General features: G+C 38.4%; 1 protein-coding gene across 5 annotated transcripts in view; it reads left to right on the top strand.

Annotated features, from left to right (window-relative positions):
• zgc:158464 (uncharacterized protein LOC791139 homolog) overlaps positions 1-22,835 on the top strand; it is a 104,391-nt gene extending 81,556 nt beyond the window's left edge. For 2 of the 5 annotated variants that reach the window (XM_057347579.1, XM_057347581.1), the window contains exons 4-7: positions 1,548-1,706; positions 10,807-10,981; positions 11,066-11,185; positions 18,366-22,835. In XM_057347579.1, coding sequence (XP_057203562.1) covers positions 1,548-1,706; positions 10,807-10,981; positions 11,066-11,185; positions 18,366-18,552 — 641 coding nt within the window. In that variant the 3' untranslated portion in view covers positions 18,553-22,835. The remainder of the gene's footprint in view (positions 1-1,547; positions 1,707-10,806; positions 10,982-11,065; positions 11,186-18,365) is intronic. The other 3 variants (XM_057347582.1, XM_057347583.1, XM_057347580.1) reach the window with 2 other exon arrangements.

Raw genomic sequence — 22,835 nt, 5'->3', positions numbered from 1 at the left:
TGTAAGTGAGTGGGGCGGTTCACAGCACTAGATTTGCTGTAACGATATTATTCAATCCATGAATAGACTTCAGTAAAAGGTTGTCTTCAGCCAGTTGAGGGAGCAATAGAGAAGTTCATTTGGAGTGGTGGTCCATTAGATGCTTATAGCAGATAGTTTTTATTGTCTTTGAGTAACATGTTAGACAAGGTCTGAGATAATGAGAAGCAGCATGGAGGAGTATAATGTGTGTATAATGTGTGTTTGTGTTACTAATGACCTGTATTGGACACTGGAGATGGTTGTCATGGTTTTTAAATGCTTTTGATGTTGTCTTGGAATTTCTGAAACCAAACTCAAATTTCACATTTGCCTCTTTATGGTAGGGCTGCATACTAAAGGAAAATGCAGTATGTGATAACTTGTTCAATAATTCTGCATACAGTATGCAATACGATAACTGAAAACGATATAGTTAACATAGGCATACGTGTTTTTCTTTTTGATAATTGATCATCTTCAAACCTTAAACGTTGACTATAGGCCTACATAACTTTGTGAAGTCTTAACATCATTCAGATATTCCAAACCATTGCAATATATACAGTATGTACAGTACAGGGGCAGTCGTGGCTTAATGGTTAGAGAGTCGGACTCGTGAAGGTTGAAGGTTGCCGGTTAGATTCTCAGGTCAGTGGGTAACGACTGAGGTGCCCTTGAGCAAGGCACCTTACCCCTACTTGCTCCCCGGGCGCTGCAGTGATAGCTGCCCACTGCTCCGGGTGTACGTGTGTTCACCACTTGCTGTGCGTGTGTTCACTACTCTCTGGATGGGTTAAATGCAGAGGTCACATTTCGGGTATGGGTCACCATATCTGACTAATAGGTCACTTTCACTTCACTTTCACTTCACTTTCACTTTCGCTTCAGTATGTAATATGTAGTGATGTGCACATTTAGATTATTCCAATATTTTCATTATGTGCAGCCCTACTTTATAGTTACTTGGATAAAACCCTTGTGGCAATGTCTCCGTATGAAAACTAGTTCAGTTTCCTGGGTTTTGAATAGCATAAAGAAATCTTACTGCCACAGTACTGCACAGTTGTCTTTTCTGGAAGTCGACTTGTTGCGCAGCTCACCCGTGGTGTCTGTCATTGAGTGAATGTTATTAGCATTGTATTACTGACACATCTCCCCTGCCTAATCTTGAGGCTTATATCCCACGTGTGTTTGTGTGTGTGAAAGGGGGAAACCTGAATGAGCTGCATTGCTGTTTTTTTCCAGTGTCATTTTCCTGGTTCAGTTCCTTCTTCCCTTGTTTCCTGTTTCAAAGTCTTTGACTGTTTGCACTGTTGACCTAATCCTGCCTCCTTCACTGACACCTATTCTTTCTTTCTTTCTTTCTTTCTTTCTTTCTTTCTTTCTTTCTTTCTTTCTTTCTTTCTTTCTTTCTTTCTTTCTTCTTCTCTTTCTCCTTCTCTCTCCTCTCGATCTCTCTCTCTCTCTCTCTCTCTCTCTCTCTCTCTCTCTCTCTCTCTCTCTCTCTCTCTGCTGGCTCTCTGCAGTAGAGATTAAAGTGATAAAGGATCTCCCATGGCCTCCTCCGGTTGGGCAGCTCAACACCAGTCCTCCTATAATGGAGGGGGTGGAGGCTCTGCCCCAGCCGGCCCAGTCCTCACCAGGACATAACGCCACAGCAACTGCCTGTGACCAGCTCCAACACGGTGGGTTTAACTCTCATCTCATCAAGTATAACTCCATAACTGAGTAAGCAAGTTTTTCTTCTAAGAAAAACAACCCGTGATCTCATTTGTGTCTCCGGTAGCGATTAGAAGATCTCTCAATGATGTTTGCTATGATTCCAAAGTCTGCACTCTAAATGATTTCAATATAAACTACATATAATTACATTTATCATCCATAATTGTACAGCCTACTGTATGTCATACTATTTTTAGAAAAGCATTGATGCGTAACTGAGAATTTAATGGAATCTCCTAAACGCTTACAAAAACATCTGATCAATACGTTTTTCCCATATTAGCTGTTTGTTTTGGAAATAAACAGCCAGAATTGTTCTTAGTAAGCAGCCATTTGGTTACTTTAGATCCAGTGTTTTTTTTCCAAAGATCTGATCTGGCATCTGTTTATTTCACTTTCTCCGTTAAATTTCATCGCTGCATTGTGAATTTAAAACCGCTCAATGTTTTCAAAGAGGTTTTCAACACATGAAGCACATATGCTTAGATAAAGTTAATGGGCTGCTGTGAGATTAATGCTTTTCTCAGGTGGTACTGTCCAAATTTAGCATTTGCTTCCAGTGAAGCAGAAAATCACCAACGGCTTGAGTCCAGCTTTCCAGAAAACACCTCATTGGCTTTTATGGAGCTCGACTTCTGCATGAGTAACTTTAGATCCAGGTTTTACACTCAAAAACAGCTACTCCTAAAATGTCCTGGGGACATTTCGTGGTTTTCACTTAACAGTCGCCACTATCTATGTAACGTGATCGCAAAGTCTTGAACGAGTTCCCCGTTTGCCTTTCATTTCTTTGACATGGAAAGACAATTTTGCAAAGCGATTGTCCCCAAGAGATTACAGATGTTCAGCTCCTCGGGAACACCATTATAACCGATCAGATGGCTAAAATTCTCGTTTCCATTTCAGACTCTTCACAATTCAGCGCCTTGTGATGATCAAGTGATCTCTCATTTCATGTATGTGTTAAAGCGGGGTGCCTCCATAAAAACAAAAATGCTTAAAAGACATATTGCATGTCAGCTCTGAATGCCATTGAAATCCAGATTTATGCATCTGAAGGCATAGTAAAGGTATCTGTTTCTCGGAGTGATGTGTGTAGATTTAAGCGTGTAAGTTAACCTGGATTGATCCGAGCAGGAGGTTTGCTCTGGAGATTAGCCGTAAATTGATACTCGGCCGCTCGGTTTCCTCACAGGAATAAACAGGTTAAAGGGTCATTTCAAAGAGATGGGGGAAATTGAATGGCAAATACTCAGTATGGCCCTCGCTGCTGGATATTCGAAGGCTCCTAAACAGCCTTTAATAAGGGATAATGCGTAGTTGGTTCGAAACACGGTCTTGGTTACACATTTTTCTTTTACTTGAGTGTTAGAGCTTGCACAGTTATTATATATAGTTTAGACTTTTAGCTATTAAAATTCATTGCTTATATAACCCAAAATTGTAAAGGGATAGTTCAAAATATATGCACTCTCATGTCATTCAAAACATGTATATTTGTGGAACACAAAAGAAAAAAAATTCTTCAAAATATCTTCTTCTGTGTTCGGCGAGTAAATGATGACAGAATTTTCATTTTTGGGAGAATCCCTTTATTATTCAATTAAATATGTAAATGTTTATGCATGCTGAAAGTTCAGGGTGTTGTTTAATGGTGTAAACATAAAGCGACATATTCAAAGAACATCTTTTCCGCTTTTCTATAGCAGCTGACAGCCTGTCTTATAAATATGACGCGATTTTAATTTTTGCGTGCTTGTTCATGGGCCAGAAATTACATTTGCATATGAATATCGGCAAATTCTTTTGTTTTTTTTCCTGGAGAAAAGCTGGAGCCATTTGTTTTGGGTTTTGAATTAATTGTCGCTGCTTTCCGGTTCTTTGTCTTATGCTCGAATCCGTCTTATGTCCCCATAGAATACCAAAATAATATGATTAAAAGATATCTAGATTTCATTATGCGTCCACGTCTGTGGAGTAAAAGTCCATGGAGGTCTGCTTTTCTCTGCCTTTGTGAAACACATACAATATATTCCCAGGGTTTAATGAAGGGTTAAAACAAAAAGAAAATCTTTTTTCACGCGCAGAAAGCAGGCAGGCAGCGAACGCCTCGTGACTTGCAGCTGTTGTCTCGTGGCTATATTATTTTATTAGAGATGACTCTTTGAATGAGGTCTTACTGAAATGTGAATGGATGTCTTCATTAGCTGGTTTCACCTGCGTGTTCTGAGCGTGACATTGGATATTTTCGCAGTATGCATTTGGAATATGAATGCGACTGCGACTAGTTAATCATTTCAGAAGTCAGAGCGGAGAACTTAATTGCAGGCCTGTAACACGGCAGTGAATTACGACCGGCCCTCCCCACTGAGCCCTGCACTTATGTGATGGAAGTTCCATTAGTGTATTAGTAAATGAGAATTAATTAGCAGCTTTAATTAGAAAATGTGCTCAGAAGTTACTCTCATTTTGTGTTAGTATGTGCGTATGTCGTCTGTGTGGTTTTAAGACAACCCACTGTGTTTAATGCTTCTGTAACTTGAATGTTAAATATTTCATTCATCAGAAACTCTTTACAACTCTGACAAGATTACAGTTAGATTCTAATTATCGTTTTGAACTCGGGATAAATGCAGAAAGTAGAGAAGAAAGAAACGTCTTTGAATTTCCTTTTTTAGCGGGAAATGACCGGGGATTTTCAGGGTTGCCAGGTATAGTGAAAAATTCCACCCAAATACTCAAACAATTCTCCCAAAGGGAATAAAAGCCGGCCCGTCTGTGCGTGAGTACTGCAACACTGGCAACACTGGGAATTGTTGTGAGCTCAACTGGTAGAAGTGGTATAGAGAACACACACTGATAAAAATGTATATCTTAAATGCACTGTAACAATAACGCATCTGCCAAATGCATAAATGTAAATCAGGCATTTGTTTGGGACGTTAAAGGAATAGTTCACCTAAAATCAGACTTAAGTCATGTCAAACCAATATTTAAAACAAACATTGATAATCAAACAACATTGGACCCCATTGACTTCCGCTGTATGGACACAAAACCACTGAGACATTCTTCAAAATATCCTTTGTGTTCCATAGAGGGAGTCATATACAAGTTTTGAATGACATGATCCTAAATAAATGATGACAGCATTTTTTTTCCGGGTGAACTATCCCTTTAAGTGTGTGTCCTTAAGTCCAAAAAACATCTGTTTGTTTGTTACGTCAAATCCCTTTACATTTCCTGTAGATCTGTCCACAGTTCACCTGAATCCGATCCCTTCCGATGACAAATGCTCTAGTAGGCGGTTACCTTACCCATCCATCAACCTCGAACTGACACTTTCATCTGATAAAGGATTCCACTTAATCCCTTCACATCTACCACACTTCCTTTCTGTCTTTCTTTCAGTCATATATTGTCTTGTTTTGTTCACATTCTTTGTGTATCGGCCTGTTGAGAATGAAGGTGACAAGTTGTGATTTAATGTGATAAATATCTGGCTCTATACTGTTTTATTAAATCAACAAGGGACCTTATAGCAATGGTTATATTACTTGGTTACAAAACTATATCCATTCCACCCTTACGTCATTCCAAACATTTATGACTTTCTTATGCAGTAAACAAATGAAGATATTTTAAATAATGTTGGTAACCAAACAACATTCGCCCATTGACTTCCATTGTATGGAGCCAAATCCACCGAGACATTTCTCAAAGTATCTTCTTTCGTGTTCCACAGAAGAAAGTGTCATATACAGGTTTTGAACGACATGATGGTAAATAAATGATAACAGAAATATATTTTTAGGTGAACTATCCCTTTAACCTTCTATTTAACTTCTAAAAAATGAGATGAGTCGTCCTGTGAGATACAGCACCCGTGAGGCGTTACACATCCAGCATCTTTAACACTGAATGTCTATGAGTGGATGTATTGATAGTCCTAGTGGGTATTTCTACTTCTGAATTCCACATCAATGGACATCTGAAATTTTCAGTGAAGTTCAATGACTTTCGGTAACTGCAACAAAGCGTTTTATGTGTGAACGGCCCTCAATCCCTGTTAGTAAAGGTGCAGTTTGTGGAAAAGCCTGTCAATCATCCTCTCCCTATTTGATATTTTTTGGCATGCCGTTTCGTTTATTCCAAGTGTATTTCATTTCATGAGATTCTGAAAGAGAGAAAAGGGCAACTGTTTAGTATAGCAAAGCAGAGAGACCAACAGAAGCATCCAACGAGAGAGAGAGAGAGAGAGAGAGAGAGATTGACCAGAAACCTCAGGTAAACTGTTACACCAGACTTAAATGTTTAGTCTATTAGACATCAAAAGGTCATCCAGAGTCTGTGTGTTCTTCCACCTCGTGGAATATTGATGTCAGACTCATGACCGCTTCAAAGCGTGGAGCTGAATGCAGATCGGACATGCCGTCGTCAAGGTTACAGCCGTGTTCTGCGGTTCATATGTGTGTAATTAAAGCTTTGGGTTTGAGACAGATGCTGAGGGTCACGCAGGGGTTACGGGCAGTGTTGTGTCTCTGCGGGTCACATTATTATTGTGGACAGCTGTAGGCGATCACTGTCCTTCACTTGCCCTTCTTTCACGCTTTTGAATCCGTTACTGTTACATTGTTTTTATATGTGTGCACTCTCAAAGCTTGTCCTTGACTCACACACACTAGCACACATTCATCTTGGTTCCCAAAGAGTTTTCATATTGTGTTTTGACAGTTATGATAGAGTTGAGAGGGGGCAAGTACTTTTGCATGGCAGGTTTCCATGGTAACAGACTATTTCTCCACAGACATACTGTATATGGCAAGCACTAAACAAAATTTATAGCATTCAGTCTCTGGCTCATGCGCAGTGTTGGGTAAGTTACTCTGAAAAAGTAATTAATTACTAGTTACTAATTACACATTCGATAATGTAATTAAATTACTGTACAAGTTACTCTCTTCAAAAAGTATTTAATTACTTATTACTAATTACTTTCTATATCCTATCAACCTTGATAAGTTAAGTGATTCAAGGATAGACATGAAACGGCTCTTTTCATTCATTCAAATAAATAATATAAAAGTACATAAAGTATTATTATCAATTACAAATGTGAGAATTATACATTAAAGCACGGATTTTAAAGTTAGACTTTGAATTTTGATGTAAATTCCTCTTCTGCACACACATATATTACACAAAGTATTTAGTTTAATTACATCAGAAGTAACTGTAATTAAATTACAGAAAAATAAGAGTAATCCCTTACTTTACTTTTTCAAGGGAAAAGTAATTAAATTACAGTAACTAATTACTTAGTAACTAGTTACACCCAACACTGCTCATGCGATATGAGAAAACAGCAAAGATCGCATCATTGACGTGATGATGACCCTTTCAGTCTTCTTCAACATTAATGAATGATCATAATGCCTTTTATTATCTCAACACACGCATTTTCAGTAATCATTGTCATGTATTTTATTTCACCCTGTTGACAGCAGTACAGTAAAAAAGTTAAGTGGTGTACTCTGTTTACATTAGTAGCGGGCATTTAAATACTGTAGTTTTACTTATGAAAAGCTGACATGGCACCATATTTTTGTAGACATTAAAGGGATGGTTAACCCAAAGATGAAAATTCTCATCATTTGCTCACCCTCCAAAAATCCAAATCCAAAACGATAGGACAGAATGCAAAAGAAGATATTTTGAAGAATGTTGGTAGCCAACATTGGTCCCCATTGACTTCCATTGTATGGACACAAAACCACTAAAACATTTCTTAAAATATCTTCTTTTGTGTTCCGAAAAAATGACATAAATATGTTTTGAATGACATGGGGTTGCAGACTGATGACAGAATTTTAATTTTGGGGTAAACTATCCCTTTTGATGCATCTTTTAAACTATTATGTAGTACCATGATGCACAAATAAGATAATCATTCAGTACAGTACCATTGTATATATTTATGCATATATATATATCATTGTACCTGAATTACAAAGTATATAAGAATATAAATGTGTTAACTGCTAATTTTAAACAGCTTGAACTGCTAGTTATATAGTTTTATACCATATACTATATATACTACTACAGTATGTGGCTCTATTATAAGCATGCTGGTTGTGTATAGGGTAATGTGATTGTTGATAGTCATACTGGCCCCTAGTGGTTGATTCCGCAACAATACATTTTAAAACACTTCATTTCCCCCTTAAAATTTTTTTTTAAATGTTGTTAACCCTAACAAAAAAAATGTGCATATACTTTCCCTGTCGTAGTCCTTTGTTCAGTTTGTTGTCAGACTGTGAACACCTACATACTCCTAAGTGCTTCAGACAAGCACAGTCTTTTGTTTTACTGTAAGCAGAAATTTACTCTGGTGCTTTGTTACAAGAGACTGTGCTTAATTGATCTTTGATGCTGTAAAGAGCCTGTGAGTCAGAGATCAGAATGGCCATTCACAGTACTTACACTTTCACATTGAGACTGACAGACAGACAGAGGGGGGCAGAGTAATAAAAAGAGACTTAAAGTAAGATGCCACACACACAGACCATCTTTCTGTAATGTTTCCATCAACATATCTGCCCACCCACCCTAGCCCCCCCTCTCTCTCTGTCTCTCTCTCTCTGAAATGTATTGATCTTTGAGGCTAGCTGTGTGTCTCCATGTGTGTGTGTGTGGAGTCTGGAGGTCTGAGTGGAGCGAGTCTGGTCACAGATGCCTGAGGCTTCATATGCATCCATCAGAAACATGAGCTCTCTCACTACAGCCACATCCTGTGACCTGTGTGACCTGTGCTCCTGCTCTAGACACCACTGTGACCTGTGAGCGCAGCAGCAGCATCTCATGTGGGGAATGAGGCCTTGCACTGGCCTTGATTTGCTCTTCTTTGTTCTTTTGTTAATAAAAACTTCTGTCTTTAAGGACTAAGATGAAATTTAAGTAAACCGTATTGAGATTTTAGTAAAAAAAAAATGTGTTTTTCACTTACTTTTAAATAAGTAAATATAAACTTGCGATCAAGATATGTGTGTGTGTGTGTGCATGTGCGTGCGTGCGTGCGTGCGTGCGTGCGTGTGTGTATTTGTGACCAGTGGCCGGTTGCATAAACTGCTTAGACTAGTCTTTGAAGTTAGTCATCTAATTTTTTTCTTCAAGACTGGTCCTAACTTCTTTAAATCAGTCACATAAAAAGGTCGATTGGGCTAATTGAAATACGAAAAGTAAAACTGATTAGTCCTAACTAATAGCTAGTCAGTGAGACTAGTTGTTACGACAAGGTCTTAACTTAGAGGCTAAGGTTATGCAACTGGGCCCAGTCTGTGAAAACCTGGCTTAAGTCTAGAAATCACAACAAAAATGACTTTTTGAATTTTGTCATCATTTACTCACGTTTTTGTTGTTGTTCCAAATCTGTATAAATGTCTTTGTTCTGATGAACACAGAGAAAGATATTTGGAAGAATGCTTGTAACCAAACTGTTCTTGGCCACCATTGACAACCATGGTAGGAAAAATGACAATGGTAGTCAAAAGTGCGCCAGAACTGTTTGCTTACATTCTTCAAAATATCTTCTTTTGTGTTGATCAGAACAAAGAAATATATTCAGATTTGGATCAATGAAGACAGATTTTTTTCATTTCTGGGTGAACTGTCCGTTTAAGTAAATGTAGTTCATTAGTATTACTTAGTCGCTTTGGTAGCTTATCTTATGACTTGGATGTCTGTAAATTTTGTAAGTGACTCGGTGGGAAACAAGCAATTTGTTAATCCGCCAGGCCGGCACAGTTATTGGCTAATGCAGAAAATCTCACAATGGCCAAATATCATCAGAAAAATTGGACTCGCTAATGAATAAAAAAACAGCTTTGCCATCCAACTCGAGCCTTAAGCATTTGGGCAAACATGTTGTGAAACAGCAGCAGTCTGCAGAAGTCAAACAGCTGTTCAGAGTTCTCACATCAGCACTGACTGATAACAGTATTTGTTCATTCCTCTGCCTGCATCTGTTCCCATGTCTCTCTTAGATAAAACTGTTTGGATTCCTTCTACACGTCTAGAAGTTTTCAGTCTCAAACGCTGGTCATGGTTCATCCTACGACGAAAAGGCAATATGTTTAGCTGTGCACGGGTTTAAGAGGGACGCTCAGTCTAACCTGTGTTCAGTTCTACACGGGTCCAGCTCAGTTCTTGTCTGCAAGAGTTTTCACTATAGGTGCTTTATGAAGTGTCTCGGTCTGTCTCTTCATAAGCTCGTCTGAAGCTCCTCTAGTTACATGGAGGATGAGCTTCAATCCCACAGGCTTCACATATACTTCATTCCATTGAGTTACGGCCAAGAGGGAGTTTCTACTCAATAAAACACAAAGCTCAATGTATGGATTGCTAGTCTTACAAGGTCATGCAGGGGATTTTCATCAAAAACTATCTTAGAAGAGCATTGACACGCTTGAGGAATTTCCAGAACCCAGGCCATTACTCATTTGTGGATTTCATTTTATTTTCAGCGCATAATAGGTTGCAAATAAATTGCAGCAGTGTTTAGACAAAACAATGTAATTCCAGCGTTATGGATGTGACATTTTCAGTCAGAACTTGAAATATTTTCCAGAGTCCAGACGTCAGAAAAATATCTGTTTATGCATGAGTTTTCTATTTGAAAAGAGAGACAAATGTATGCGTTATGGATGTGACAAAAAAAGTATGCAGGTTTTTGAGAGACAACATACTTTGTAGGATTTCTGTGAAATAAAATGCACAAACCAGGACAAATGGAGAAGGGATGACTTTTTATGAGGTATCCATTTATGAGAAATATGGACCGTTATGGATGTGACAATTCACTTATTGGATTATGGAAAACTTTGCTTTAAAAACACTAAAAAAAAACACCAAATATTGACCTATCAGTGTGGTGAAAACATTTGGTACAAACTAGATTTTTTTCATTTTAAGATTGACATTTGCATGAAATTTTCCAACAGTGCATATTAATTGCCATAGAAACAGTTGTTTTAATGTATTCTGGTCTGTCTCTCGTTACAGTGCAGTTTGACGGTGTGGAAAAGTCCAGAATGTCGCCCACTAAAGACCTGAAGTCCCGCCCCCTCCAGCGGCACTCAAGCGGTTGCCTGGTCAACACTAAGATGAGCTCACTGGATCACACTGCCCCCACAGTAGGAGAGCGTATAGACCCCTCAATGCCCCTGGAAAGCCAGTTGTGAGTCCAACTCATCATCCAACCTAAAAAAAAACAAATTTAATTTGAATTATTCTATTATTTAAAAAAAAACATTTCTTTCAGCTGGTATCACGGAGCGATTAGTCGGACTGACGCCGAGTCTCTACTGAGGCTATGTAAAGAGGCCAGTTATCTGGTGAGAAACAGCGAGACCAGTAAAAGTGACTTCTCCCTGTCACTCAAGTAAGAATATCACTGTCACACACCGTTACACATACACATTAAAAAAATACAATTCTGTCATCATGTACTCACCCTCATGTCATTTTTGTATTGCGTAGTTATACAAGTTTGGAATGACATGAGAGTGGTCAAATAATGACAGAATCTTTATTTTTGGGTGAGAAGTCATCCATCTTGCATAATTTCCCGAATCTGTCCCACCCTTGTATCCGCCGTTTCCCGTCCTCTCTGAATAAAAGCAGCCCAAAATCCCCCAAAAAGCTGTGTGTTTTAATACATCACGCACGTGTCTCGTCATCCATCCTTTGCCACGTTTCAGCATGAGATCATCTCACATAAGTCATTTCCACCCCCTTCGCTGACGTGTCATTTCGTCTAAAAGGAGCCGAGTCACCTCTTAACCCTTTACACCTCCAAGCGCACCGTCTCTCCATCAAACCCTTCACAGCGGTAACCTTCTCACCGCGGTTCACCCGCCGACATGCTGACGTGCCGCAATGCTGAGTTTATCCAGACTGACACATCCTTTCTCTCTGTGACCCGCCGGCTTCCTGCGGCGGCCCGTCTGTGGCTCTTTTCTGTAGGTGAAAGCCCAGGGGAGCAGCGAGGTTATAGGAGCGCTCGTGGAAAGACCTCTGATTGGATTGGTGCGCTCTGACATTTTAGAAAGCCAATGTGACCGTGTAGTGACTTGTTCACCTTTAAGACAATCACCTCACATTAACTCACGGATGAGAAAGAGGGAGTTAGAGACGGAATTTTGAAGTAAAGGCCCATTTACACTAAGAAGTGTTTTTAAGTTAGTTTAGCCAGTGTTCCTGGAGAACGAAGCAGGCGAAATTGTCAGAATGGGTTGTTGTATGGAGAATAGGTGCGTACAGATTCCTCCAAATTTTCCTGGTTTCTTTTGAAAAAAAAAATACCAGAACATGTTATTGTGGATGTAAATTTCTTATGTCCCCTCATGTATGATATGCTAAACCAGACCTGACAGAGTTTACATGCAGTCAGTCTACAGAGACTCATACCTGCAAACTATTCATGTCGGAGTCTACTGAAATTTTAAGGGCACTATGAAACAGTCCATGGTGTGTTCAGCATTACTGATGAGGATTCTGTCTGTTTAAAGTAAATCACTGCTTCAAAATAAGAAATGTGTATGTGAGAAGAGATTGATATGAGTGTTAACAGTCTATGATCTAACTCCTGATTATTTTTTAAAGCTTTTGTTAATCTTTACCTGCAGCATCTTAACTAGGGGTGTCACAATATACTGGTATTGACAGTGACCATGATAATAACAATTTTTTATCAATATCGTGTTAATACTACACATACAGTATGATAACATCCCAAATAATGGAGTACTGCAGGGATGATGTATTTTTGTATGAAAAAGCATTTGAGTAATTCCAGGTCCATCGCCCCAAAATATATGTTTTTTTAATGGGTTTTTGGTTAAAGGGGTCATATGGCGTGAATACGTGTTTTTCTGTGTCTTTGGTGTGTTATAAGTTGCCCATGCATGTATTAGACACGTAAAATTGCAAAAATGAAAGTGTGGGAACAAAAGATGCATTCTATCTAAAAGCGAATGCTCACCCAGACCTGCCTGAAACGCCTCGTGTAACCACACCCCCACAAATCTACGTCAGTTCGTGGTATGATTTGACTAAGACCGCCCAAATGTATACGCAAGTAAGGTGGGCGTACCTGTCAGCACAATTGCTTTGGAACCTGATGTTCCAAATATGTTAAGAGGCGTTACATTTCTGTCACACGCTTGCAGTATTCGACCAATCACTACGCACTGGTTAACTGGCCAATCATAGCACACCTCGCTTTTCAGAGCCATGAGCTTTGTAAAAAATCTGCGCGTTTCAGAGAGGCGGGGCAAAGAGGAGATACTAACTGCAAAATACAGCGTTTTTGAACCTTAAATCGTGTATACACATTGCATTACATCTTAAACAAACAATAATATTTGTTTTAGCCGTGTCATATGACCCCTTTAAATGTCTGAAAGAAGGTGGTTGGTTAAAAAAACCTAAATATTTATTTTATGAATTTTATTCTATGACATAAACACACTAGTTATAACCCACTTGTGAGCTTTTACGTGTCTTAAAAACGACGGTTGCCAACAACTTGCTAAAAGTTTACATGCAGTATATCTTAGTGGTGACATAAACGTCCTCACAAATACTTAAATGTGGGCACAAATCTGTAAAAACATGGATGGGGATTAATTCACGGAGTAATTACTTTACCAGCGAACACGTTTTGAATAAAGTTTGAAAAAGTTGTCAGACGCTTGGTGGTAGTGATGTTGATAGTGAGCAACCGTTGTTTAGTCTGTTATTGTAAACAATAAACATTGTGTTGGTTTGTAAAGATTATCTTGATAGACAAAACATGTATCATAAATCTTTGTTAATCACAGGTCTTATTTTTTGCAATATTCTAAAAATCCATAGGCTTTTGGTCGAGGAATCCAGCGTGGCGGTAACTTTCGGGTTGGCCTACAAAAATACATCATCCCTGTACGCCAACAATGGTTACAGACTCTCTCTCTCTCTCTCTCTTTGTCTCTCCGCCTCCCTACACATATTTATTTATTATAAAATATACTTTCGGAATTGTGAAATATTTGGCCACGATAACTACACTGTAAAACTTTGCTGTAGTTTTGCAGCAGGTTTGCCAGCAACTTACTGTAGGTTTCATTTACAATTTTGTTTTAAACATAAACTTGACTATTTCTTATATTTTCTTTCATGAAACAAGACTAAACATCTTAGGTCACTTTTCTTGTTATGTAAATGTATCGTAACTTAAGAAGTTTTAAATATTTTTACTAGAAAACAAGACATGAATGCTTAGGAAGGATTACAGTTTTTGCAGTATTGCTGTGCTAATGCCAATAATGAGACCCGTCTCTTCTTGCTCATTTTGAATCTCAATAGTCAAAGTGTTTTTAATATTGGTTAAAGTTTAACCATGTAAACCATGAAAACAGTACTAATAGGAATGTAAATAAATCTACAGTAAGTTACCGGCAAACCGCTTTACAATGTATGTAGTAAAAATCTGATGTCTTGACAGCCCTAATCCTAACAACAATAAAAATGGAATTGCGCAATTTTTTTTGTGTTTCATCATCAGAAGGATCAGCAGCAAGGTACAAACCATTCAATGGATTTGCTGTCTTTCACAGCCTCTTTTTGTCTCATTTAGTCAACCTTGACTAAGGTCTTTTGAGACTTTTTGGTAATGAATGAAATTTAAACGATTCTATGGGTCTAAAGGTGTATTCCTCAAAAAACAATCAAAGGGCACATACGTAATTCTTATTCGTGTGTCTGATGTTAGTGTATTGCAACACTCTAAAAAAATGCTGGGTTGTTTCAACCCATGCTTGGGTCAAATATGGACGTTTTCTAGGTTAATTCATCCATATTTGACTGACCCATGGTTTAAAAACAACCCAGCTTTTATGTGTACCTTTAGAAACAGACTTCACATAGGGAATAGGGCTATGCTAGAGTAGTTTTTGGAACAGAGAATTGTTTCAAAGGCAGATTAGTGGGCCGGAGCAGAACATAAGTAATATGAATGAGCCCAGTCTCTTTAAGATCCTAAACGCCAAAGTGGTCTAGCAGTTTCTTTGGTTTATGGATGAAGAAAGCGAGGAAATAGCTGAAGGGTGTGAAATAAATCTCCTCTCAACAGAGGGAGCGTAAAAGTTTATGTATTAACAGCATGCTAATGTGCAACCTCGCCAGGACCACAAGCGCCGCACGGAAACGAAGAACAGGTCTCAAATGAAAGTGCACTCTTTGGGCTTGTAATTCATACACGTGCTATAAAACCAAACTCTCATTTCTGTTTATATCACACGCAATAAAATCATCAGCAGAATATTAGCATTCGCAAGACTTACCTTTCACGTTTACCTTATCAGGTTTAATCTGCCACGTGAGGTTTGGCTTTTTAATGAAGATTGTATTTTACAGAAATGTCCAGAGTTAAATTCAAATTGAGGTGAAATATTTTTTGTTGGAGATCACCGCAACAAATTATTTTTGGTGGTCTTTTCGAGCAGAACAGTACAAATTAGTAATGCACTTACAATGAGAATCTGTTAACATCGACATGACACATGCAAGTCAAAAATATTCTCTGCTTTTGGACGGAAGATACTGGTTAAGCATATCTTACATTAAATCCAGAACAATCCTGTAAAGATGGCTTTTAAAATGCCATAGATATGTATAATCCTATGGGTTGCCATGTGACACTTGACTCTTCAAAAAGGTAAAGATCCACCTGAATGAAGTGATATTCATGTGCATCTATGCATATACTGTACACGCATAACAGCCCCTGAATCATATCAGTTAACACAGCAAGTTATCGTCACGGCCGCAGTGACCCTGTAAAGTGAAATGAATCCGTGGAATAAAATGAGAAAATGATTTAAAGTATTTAGCGATAAGCGCACACATGCATTGGTGTCCTCCGTAATGCCTGACAGCCCCCTCTTTCATCGCCAATCCGTACGTGGTACGCTTTAGCTTTGTTCGCGTGCGCCTGATACAATAAGCGGAAAATCTAATCTTGAAAAGGTAGGCAATAGCAATCTTTTGGTAAAGAAATATCCATATTGATGCTTTTGAGCTTTTACAGCCATCTCCTGTAACCCCCGGGCCTTTCACCCGGTGTGGAGGGATGGGGGATTAATCACAAACACTTTAACGGGGTTTTAGATGCTTTTAGCGGGTTCTTTTGTGCTCGCAGTCATGCTGAAGGGCCTCTCAGGGGTCCGTGGCAGCTGAAATGTTTTCTCATCTCTCCTAATGATGATGAAAGCTCAGGTAATGACAGGCGGCTAATCAGCCGGAGAGCAATGGGAGCCCTAAATGAAGATGGGTAGATGAGATGGAGAGCTTTATTTATATTTAATGATAGCAAAGATGATCTGTTTGATTGTAGGATTGGCTTACTAGAGAGAGTCTTTGTTGCTACGTCAGGTTAGCCGTAATTGCTTGCTGGTGGACTCTTACATAGATGTATTTACAGATCGGAAAGGGTTTCGTTGTATGCATTTTATAGTACTGTATATGCCTTCCTTCAGCTTTGTTTTCTAATTCGAACCCTTTGAGCCCAATATTGTATAGAGCATAGAGATATGCTTATTTGAGGGGTAAAGTATGCACACCTGTACACTACTCACACGCACTAATAATATACATTTTTATTTGGCCCTGTACCAGGCTGATCATCTGGGGGGCAATCAGATATTCTGGTTGGGCAAAAATGTATCTACTAATATAATCATACTTTATTGCATGCATAATTTTCATTTTTTTCTGAATAAATTGACAGATCATTATATAATGCATAATATGTATGCATTAATGTTTACTTTTTTAAAGGCAGGTGGACTTTTTTTGGGGAGGCCCAAGGATAATGGGGGGAAATGTCCCCCCGTTCCCCAAACTCCCCACTCCTGACCTGGCCCTGATTTGCATTTGCGTAATGTACACATGATATACTGTATATTATACTGTACATTAAATGTGTAATTAATATATGTGTGCGTGCGTGTATATAGGTATATATACATACGTACACATACAGTATAATATGATATGTATTGATTCTGTATGTACTAAATCTGCATTATGCAGCAAATCATGTAGGCTAAATTTAAAGTTGCGTTTATGGCATTTACCATACTTCATACAATTCGCTCTGTTATCTCCCACTTTTCCTCACCTAGTTCACCAATAAGATTGCAGCATTTACAAATGCAATTAAGTGATAAGTGAGGTGTGGACTGGTCTCACTGAAGACACCTAGGGTCTGCTCGGACTTTATCTTAGTGTCCATGCCTATGGATAAAAGTCTAAACTTTTGCAAAGGTTGCAGGTTCAGTTACAAACAGCGCTCGCTTCAGGTTGACAGCAATTAATGTGATGTAAGTCTCATTAGGTGAAAAGCTTCCGCTAAATGCCAAACAACTCCCTTGTCCACCTTTTCCCTGCCTACCCTGATGAATAACCATTTCTGTCGTGGGAATAGCACTTTATAGTAGGGTACAGCTGAATGGCTTTTCCACCGTTTCTCATTTAGACAGGCATTACTGTGGAAAGCACTAGGACGAGAATATAAGTAGATTTTTACATTTTCTGAAGGAAGAAGAAGTGGTGCTTGTCTGAGCAGAAGTAGGCACCGAAGGTGTCATGGGTGGTTGCCAGTATGTTGATCTGAGTGGTCTTCTGTGTATTGCTACAGTACGGTGGTTTGGATTGTTAGAAGGTGGTTGCTTACTGGCCAAGTCAAAATGACCAATCGCCAAATCATTTTTTTTCTACATACAGATTGGGTTTTTTTACCAATCAGAAATTTGAGATATTCATGTCTATATGTCAAACAGTGCAGGTTATGCTGTAGATTATTTAGAAAAACTAATTAATAAGAAAACAATTTATTTTAATTTAAACAATATTTTGGCTCTTACACACAATCTGCAACACAGAATCATACGCAATATAGTATCTTAAGTACTTATGTTTATGTGGGTTGTAGTCAAAACTGACATTTCCCACAAAAATGGACCCAACAGCTCCAAAAAAAAGTAATTCATATTTTAACCATTGCGAATCGGGAGACAAACAGTGATTTTTTATGTACAGTACTTGCTCAGTAATGGGTTTTGTTTATTTAAAAAAAAAGTTGGACCTTTGATAAATTTCCCATTTAAAAGCACACAAAACATCATCTTTATTTTAGTTTGAGCTCCCTCTGCCCTTGGTGTGCCACATGAGACGTTTTAATTTGCTTTGCATTCACTAACCCAGTGAAACAACATTTAAAATGCTCTACGGGTGAACTCATTAAAGCTTGTTGGTCTCCAGCCCTACATTTCACCGCTACACGTGATGTGTTTGCCAATGAACAGATTTTCTTCAGACTGTATACCATGAGAGTGCTGCTGTCTGACAATTAATCAAATGTTCTTGTTTTTTTCTCCTCCACTTCTCATTAACCTCTCTGTCTCGCTCTCTGCATCTCTTCCTTTAACTGCTCCCTTCTATCTTTCAATAACTCTCCATCTTTATCATCATTCAATCTATGCCTTTACTTTCTCTCTCTTCTCACTCTCGCTTTCCAGGAGCAGTCAAGGTTTCATGCATATGAAGCTGTCTCGGACCAAAGATAATAAGTATGTACTGGGCCAGAACAGCTGCCTGTTTGACAACGTGCCCGAGATCATCCACTTTTACTCCAGTCGCAAACTGCCAATCAAAGGAGCCGAACACATGTCCCTGCTTTACCCGGTGGCCATACGGACACTATAGTGATAGTGACTATATAGTGTACAGCGAACGCAGCCATTCCTAAATGCTTAACAAACACTGCAGAATGTGTCATTGAATGAGAAACATGATTGCCTTCATCATTTTTCATTGTAGGTCATATAAGCTTGTTATAAACGTGAAGTCTTGGCTCATTTGGCGGATTAAGCATTTATAAATGGCTGCATGAGACCATCAATAATCTAAAGTGCTACTGAAGTCCCAAAGGCAAAAAGGGAGATTTCTGGAAAGCCTAATTCGTCTCGCCCGAGCTCAATGGACTAATGGAGCAGAACTGACCACAGGACGGAAGAAAATGACTTCTCTGCAGCATTACCTACTCGAACATGCCTCCTCCCTGATCCTAGACCTGCTCTCTCTCTCTTTTTTCACATAAGTGGATCTTTAGTCTTCGACCTGCACCCCCACACTTTATCAAATATCTCTGCGGTTACATACTGTATAACACGTCATGTCATCTTCATGAAAATGTCAGTTTCTTTTCATAATTGGATGATGTCTCGCAACTGATTTGTGACCGGTTTGTTTATTCTAACAATTTGTAAATCTCAAAACACAAATTATTAGGGATTCCCAGATAATGGAAAACCTGAAAATTGTTAGGGAGTATGAAAATTGTTTTCCTGACATTTAAGTAAAAATCTGAAATATTTAGTCAATTAAGCATTTTTTTTTCAGATGAGATTTACAAATTGGTCTGAATGATTCATTAACAAATCTCAGTTTCAGTGTTAATTAAAATGATATATCCAGACGACTGGAAAGGTCATGAGAAAATGTTAGGTGTAAAATGTGGGAACCCTTTAAGGAGGTGCAAAACACTTCACAGACCCTTTCTATGGAATTGGACAAGAGACATAGCGACCAAATATCACTTTAATTCTCAGAATCTCATCATTTGGACTTGGTGTCATGTTTTTGAGTCAAAATACAAAGCCATTTGGGTTTGGTAAAATCATCGAACGTCATTATCTTAAAACAATACAGAAAAAGTAAAATAAGACTGAAACTAGGTAACTATTCCAGTTAGACCTACAGTACATTTGTGCATTGAACAGACAGTCCAGACTGAATTTAAGTCATAACTGTTGCTATGCATTTCTGATCTTAGTGAATTTTTTAAAAATAAGTACGACAGAGTTTATATAGACCCTTAAAATCACAAAAAAACAAGAAGAATGTGCTGGTTAAAGACTGTGTGGATGGGAAGAGATGGGATTTAAGTGTATCGTATAATAGACGCTTGATCTATGCCACCCTCCTGGGGAAAACTGGATCGCAGTGTTTCTCAAGCGTGAAAAAGGACCTTTTAATTTAAAGGAAAAAAATGAGTCACTTTATACTCCATCAGAGATGATCTCGAATAAAGGGAATGAGATATGCCTGTATTGTCTACCTCAGAAAATCAATCCATCCACTGATCAATAAGGTACAATAACGTTGCAGATATCGATTCATTTGATTCTGCCCATTCTGTCTCAGATTTCCACCAAATTTCGCCTTTTTGGTTTTAGAATAGCTTCTGTACCCGAACTCGATCAAAAGCTGTCCGTCATTTATATGGAAAGTCACACTGTAATTTTGTGATGCTCGTGACTTTTGTTGGTCAATGCCTTATACTGTTAATGCATGGTTTTAAAAAGAAAAGAAAAAAACAAGTATGTCAAACTGATTTACAAACGTTCTGCTCTCGATGAATGTTTTGTGGCTGTAATTTATTATGGAGAAAAAATACTATTGCTGGTGTTTTAGTCCTAGGCAACTAAGACTATAAAGTTGTTCTCGGCCAGTGGATGTGTGTGTCTGCTGTATGTGTGTGATACTGGTGTGCCATAAATCTGACCTTACTTTGGATTTGTCTCCCGTATAAAGACTGATACTCGGATCGGTGCTCTGTTTGCCATGGAAACCATGATGGACCAATCAGATCCCTGCCTTGTCACCTATCTACTCAACATACCAACGTTTTTTTCCATTTTCAAGCAGTCATCGGTTCTTTTTGGTTTTCGTTTCAGACTCTTTCTTTCTAAACTTCACGATACACTGATGAGCGCATTTGTGGTACAGACCTTCAGATGAAAGCTTTGTGTATTTAATTATTATCCTCATTCTTTTATTCCTGTAGTGTGGACGCTTGCTGTTTTCAGTCCTCTAGACTTTCTTTTCTTGCATTTACTTTTCTTAATGGCTTCCTTTTGGACACATTGTTTTCTTCGCAAAATCTTTAAAGGGACAGTTCACCCCAAAAAGTGTTGTCGTCTTTCACTCATGTCATTCCAAACTATTTGTCTTTTATTAAAAAAGAAACAGTTTTGAAGCTGTAAATAGGACAAAAGAACCACTATAAAGTATAGAAAATTATTCTTTCCAGCTGTGTTGGCTTCATAAAATAAGGGCCATACCAAAATGTATACAATTGTTGATAGCTTATTATTCCTGTATATCGTCGCTGTCCTTCTAAAACCTCGCATGTCCACATTCAGTTTTTCAGGAAATGGAAAAATCCCTGTACTTTTTCTACGATTACATACTGTGTTGACAAAGTTGACTAGCACTTCTGAATACTTTTTATTGATTTTCCAAAACCCAAAGACAAACATAAAGGGTGACTAATAATAATGATTTATGGCAAAAAATCGAGGTTTCACAAAGACAGCAGCGATATTCAAAATACAGCAGACCACCACAAGTGACACAATAGAAAAAATAAAATCAATGGGTTTGGAATGTCATGAGAGTATGCAATAACAGAATTTCTGTTTTATTTAATGTACTGTTCCTTTAAAAGATTCCAAAACCTAAATCTGATTTGCAGTAAACCTGTATAAAGCTCTATTTGTTCTTACTGTAAAATCTGCCAGACATTGTTGAACCACATCATTGGATTATGCAGAAATGTGAAACTATTAATGCTCTTGATAACATCTCATTGTTAATTGCATCTTCCAGTAATTCTGTAATTATTCAAACAAAGCTGAAGATAACAGCTCTCAACTGCTCCAGATCCAATTCCCTCCGTCTCAGGGGTTCAATGAAAAGGAGCATCGTGTACGTGTCTTTCCTGGAAGTGCATTTGTGTTGCTGTAGAAACGGACCCAGAGGAGAGAGAGCGCAGGAGTGACTGTTTTTAGATGGGTCGGTGCGGATGTCTGTCAATAAAAACAAGCAACCTTAAGCTTTAATAAGAAAGCAGAGAGTCCAGGTCATTAGACTGAGGCGGTTGTGTGCTTTTCTGTGGAGGAGAAGGGAATCATTTTTGCCTAAAGAGGGAAGATGAATGTACTGTTTGAGATAAATGAGGAGTGTGTACTGTACTGTATATGATCCAGAAGATAGTTTATGTTTTATAATTTATCAATATGCTAATGGAGGCATGACTGTAATGGCTTTCTTTGAGGGTGAATATAGATGGCTCCGAAAAGTATTTGGACACATTTTTGCCTTAAATGAAAGTGGTGTTTATTTAAAGACAGCACAAGCAAAGTCATCCCAAAACATGACATTTATTACAATGACCTTGCTTGGATTTCAGACATTTCAGAAATTCTTTAAAGAAAAGTTATTTGCAGATGCCACTTTGTTTGATCTTTCTCTATATAATGCAATGACATTCCAGAGATTCTAGGTGAGATGTGAAGTGTCCAAATATTTTCCAAGTTCTCTGTATAAAAGAGATTGCAAATACATAAACAAGCAGTTTTAACGTAACATTTCTAATCATTACAGGCAAAGACATAAGACCAGGCATTTTAGACAGAGAGAAAGAAGAAACCAAAAGGAAATTAGAAGCCATGACATGCTGAGAGATTGAGAAAGTAGGAGGAAAGACGGAACGTTAAAATGAATAGGTACAAGACCGATATGAGGAGAGAAGGATGAGGGATGGGGGGGGGCTAAGACGGAGTGAGAGAGGAGACCAAATCTCTGTTGGCTTCATTGTTGTCAGCACGCTTCATTTCCACTTCACACTGTCTCTTTAGAGATCTGCTTCTGCATCTCTCCACCCGTGTTGACAAGCGTCCTTACAAAGAAGGTGTGTGAATGTGTGCGTGCACTGCCTCTATCTGTTGTGTCTGAGCTGATTCTTTCATACGTTTGACATTTGTGTGATCTGTGTGTATTGAGTACATTTGTGTACATTTTCTTCCCGTGTATGCACTAACATAACATATCTGTACAGTACCTCTTCGCCAAATGTATATACTGAATGTAATGTTTGGGGACGTGGAGTCTTTGAGATTCTGACAAATAAAGTTTATGGGTCT

The sequence above is a fragment of the Triplophysa rosa genome, linkage group LG12, assembly GCF_024868665.1.
Source record: "Triplophysa rosa linkage group LG12, Trosa_1v2, whole genome shotgun sequence".
NCBI lineage: Eukaryota > Metazoa > Chordata > Actinopteri > Cypriniformes > Nemacheilidae > Triplophysa > Triplophysa rosa.
Note: the sequence above shows the minus strand (reverse complement) of the source record. Positions and strands in the feature narration are given on the sequence as shown.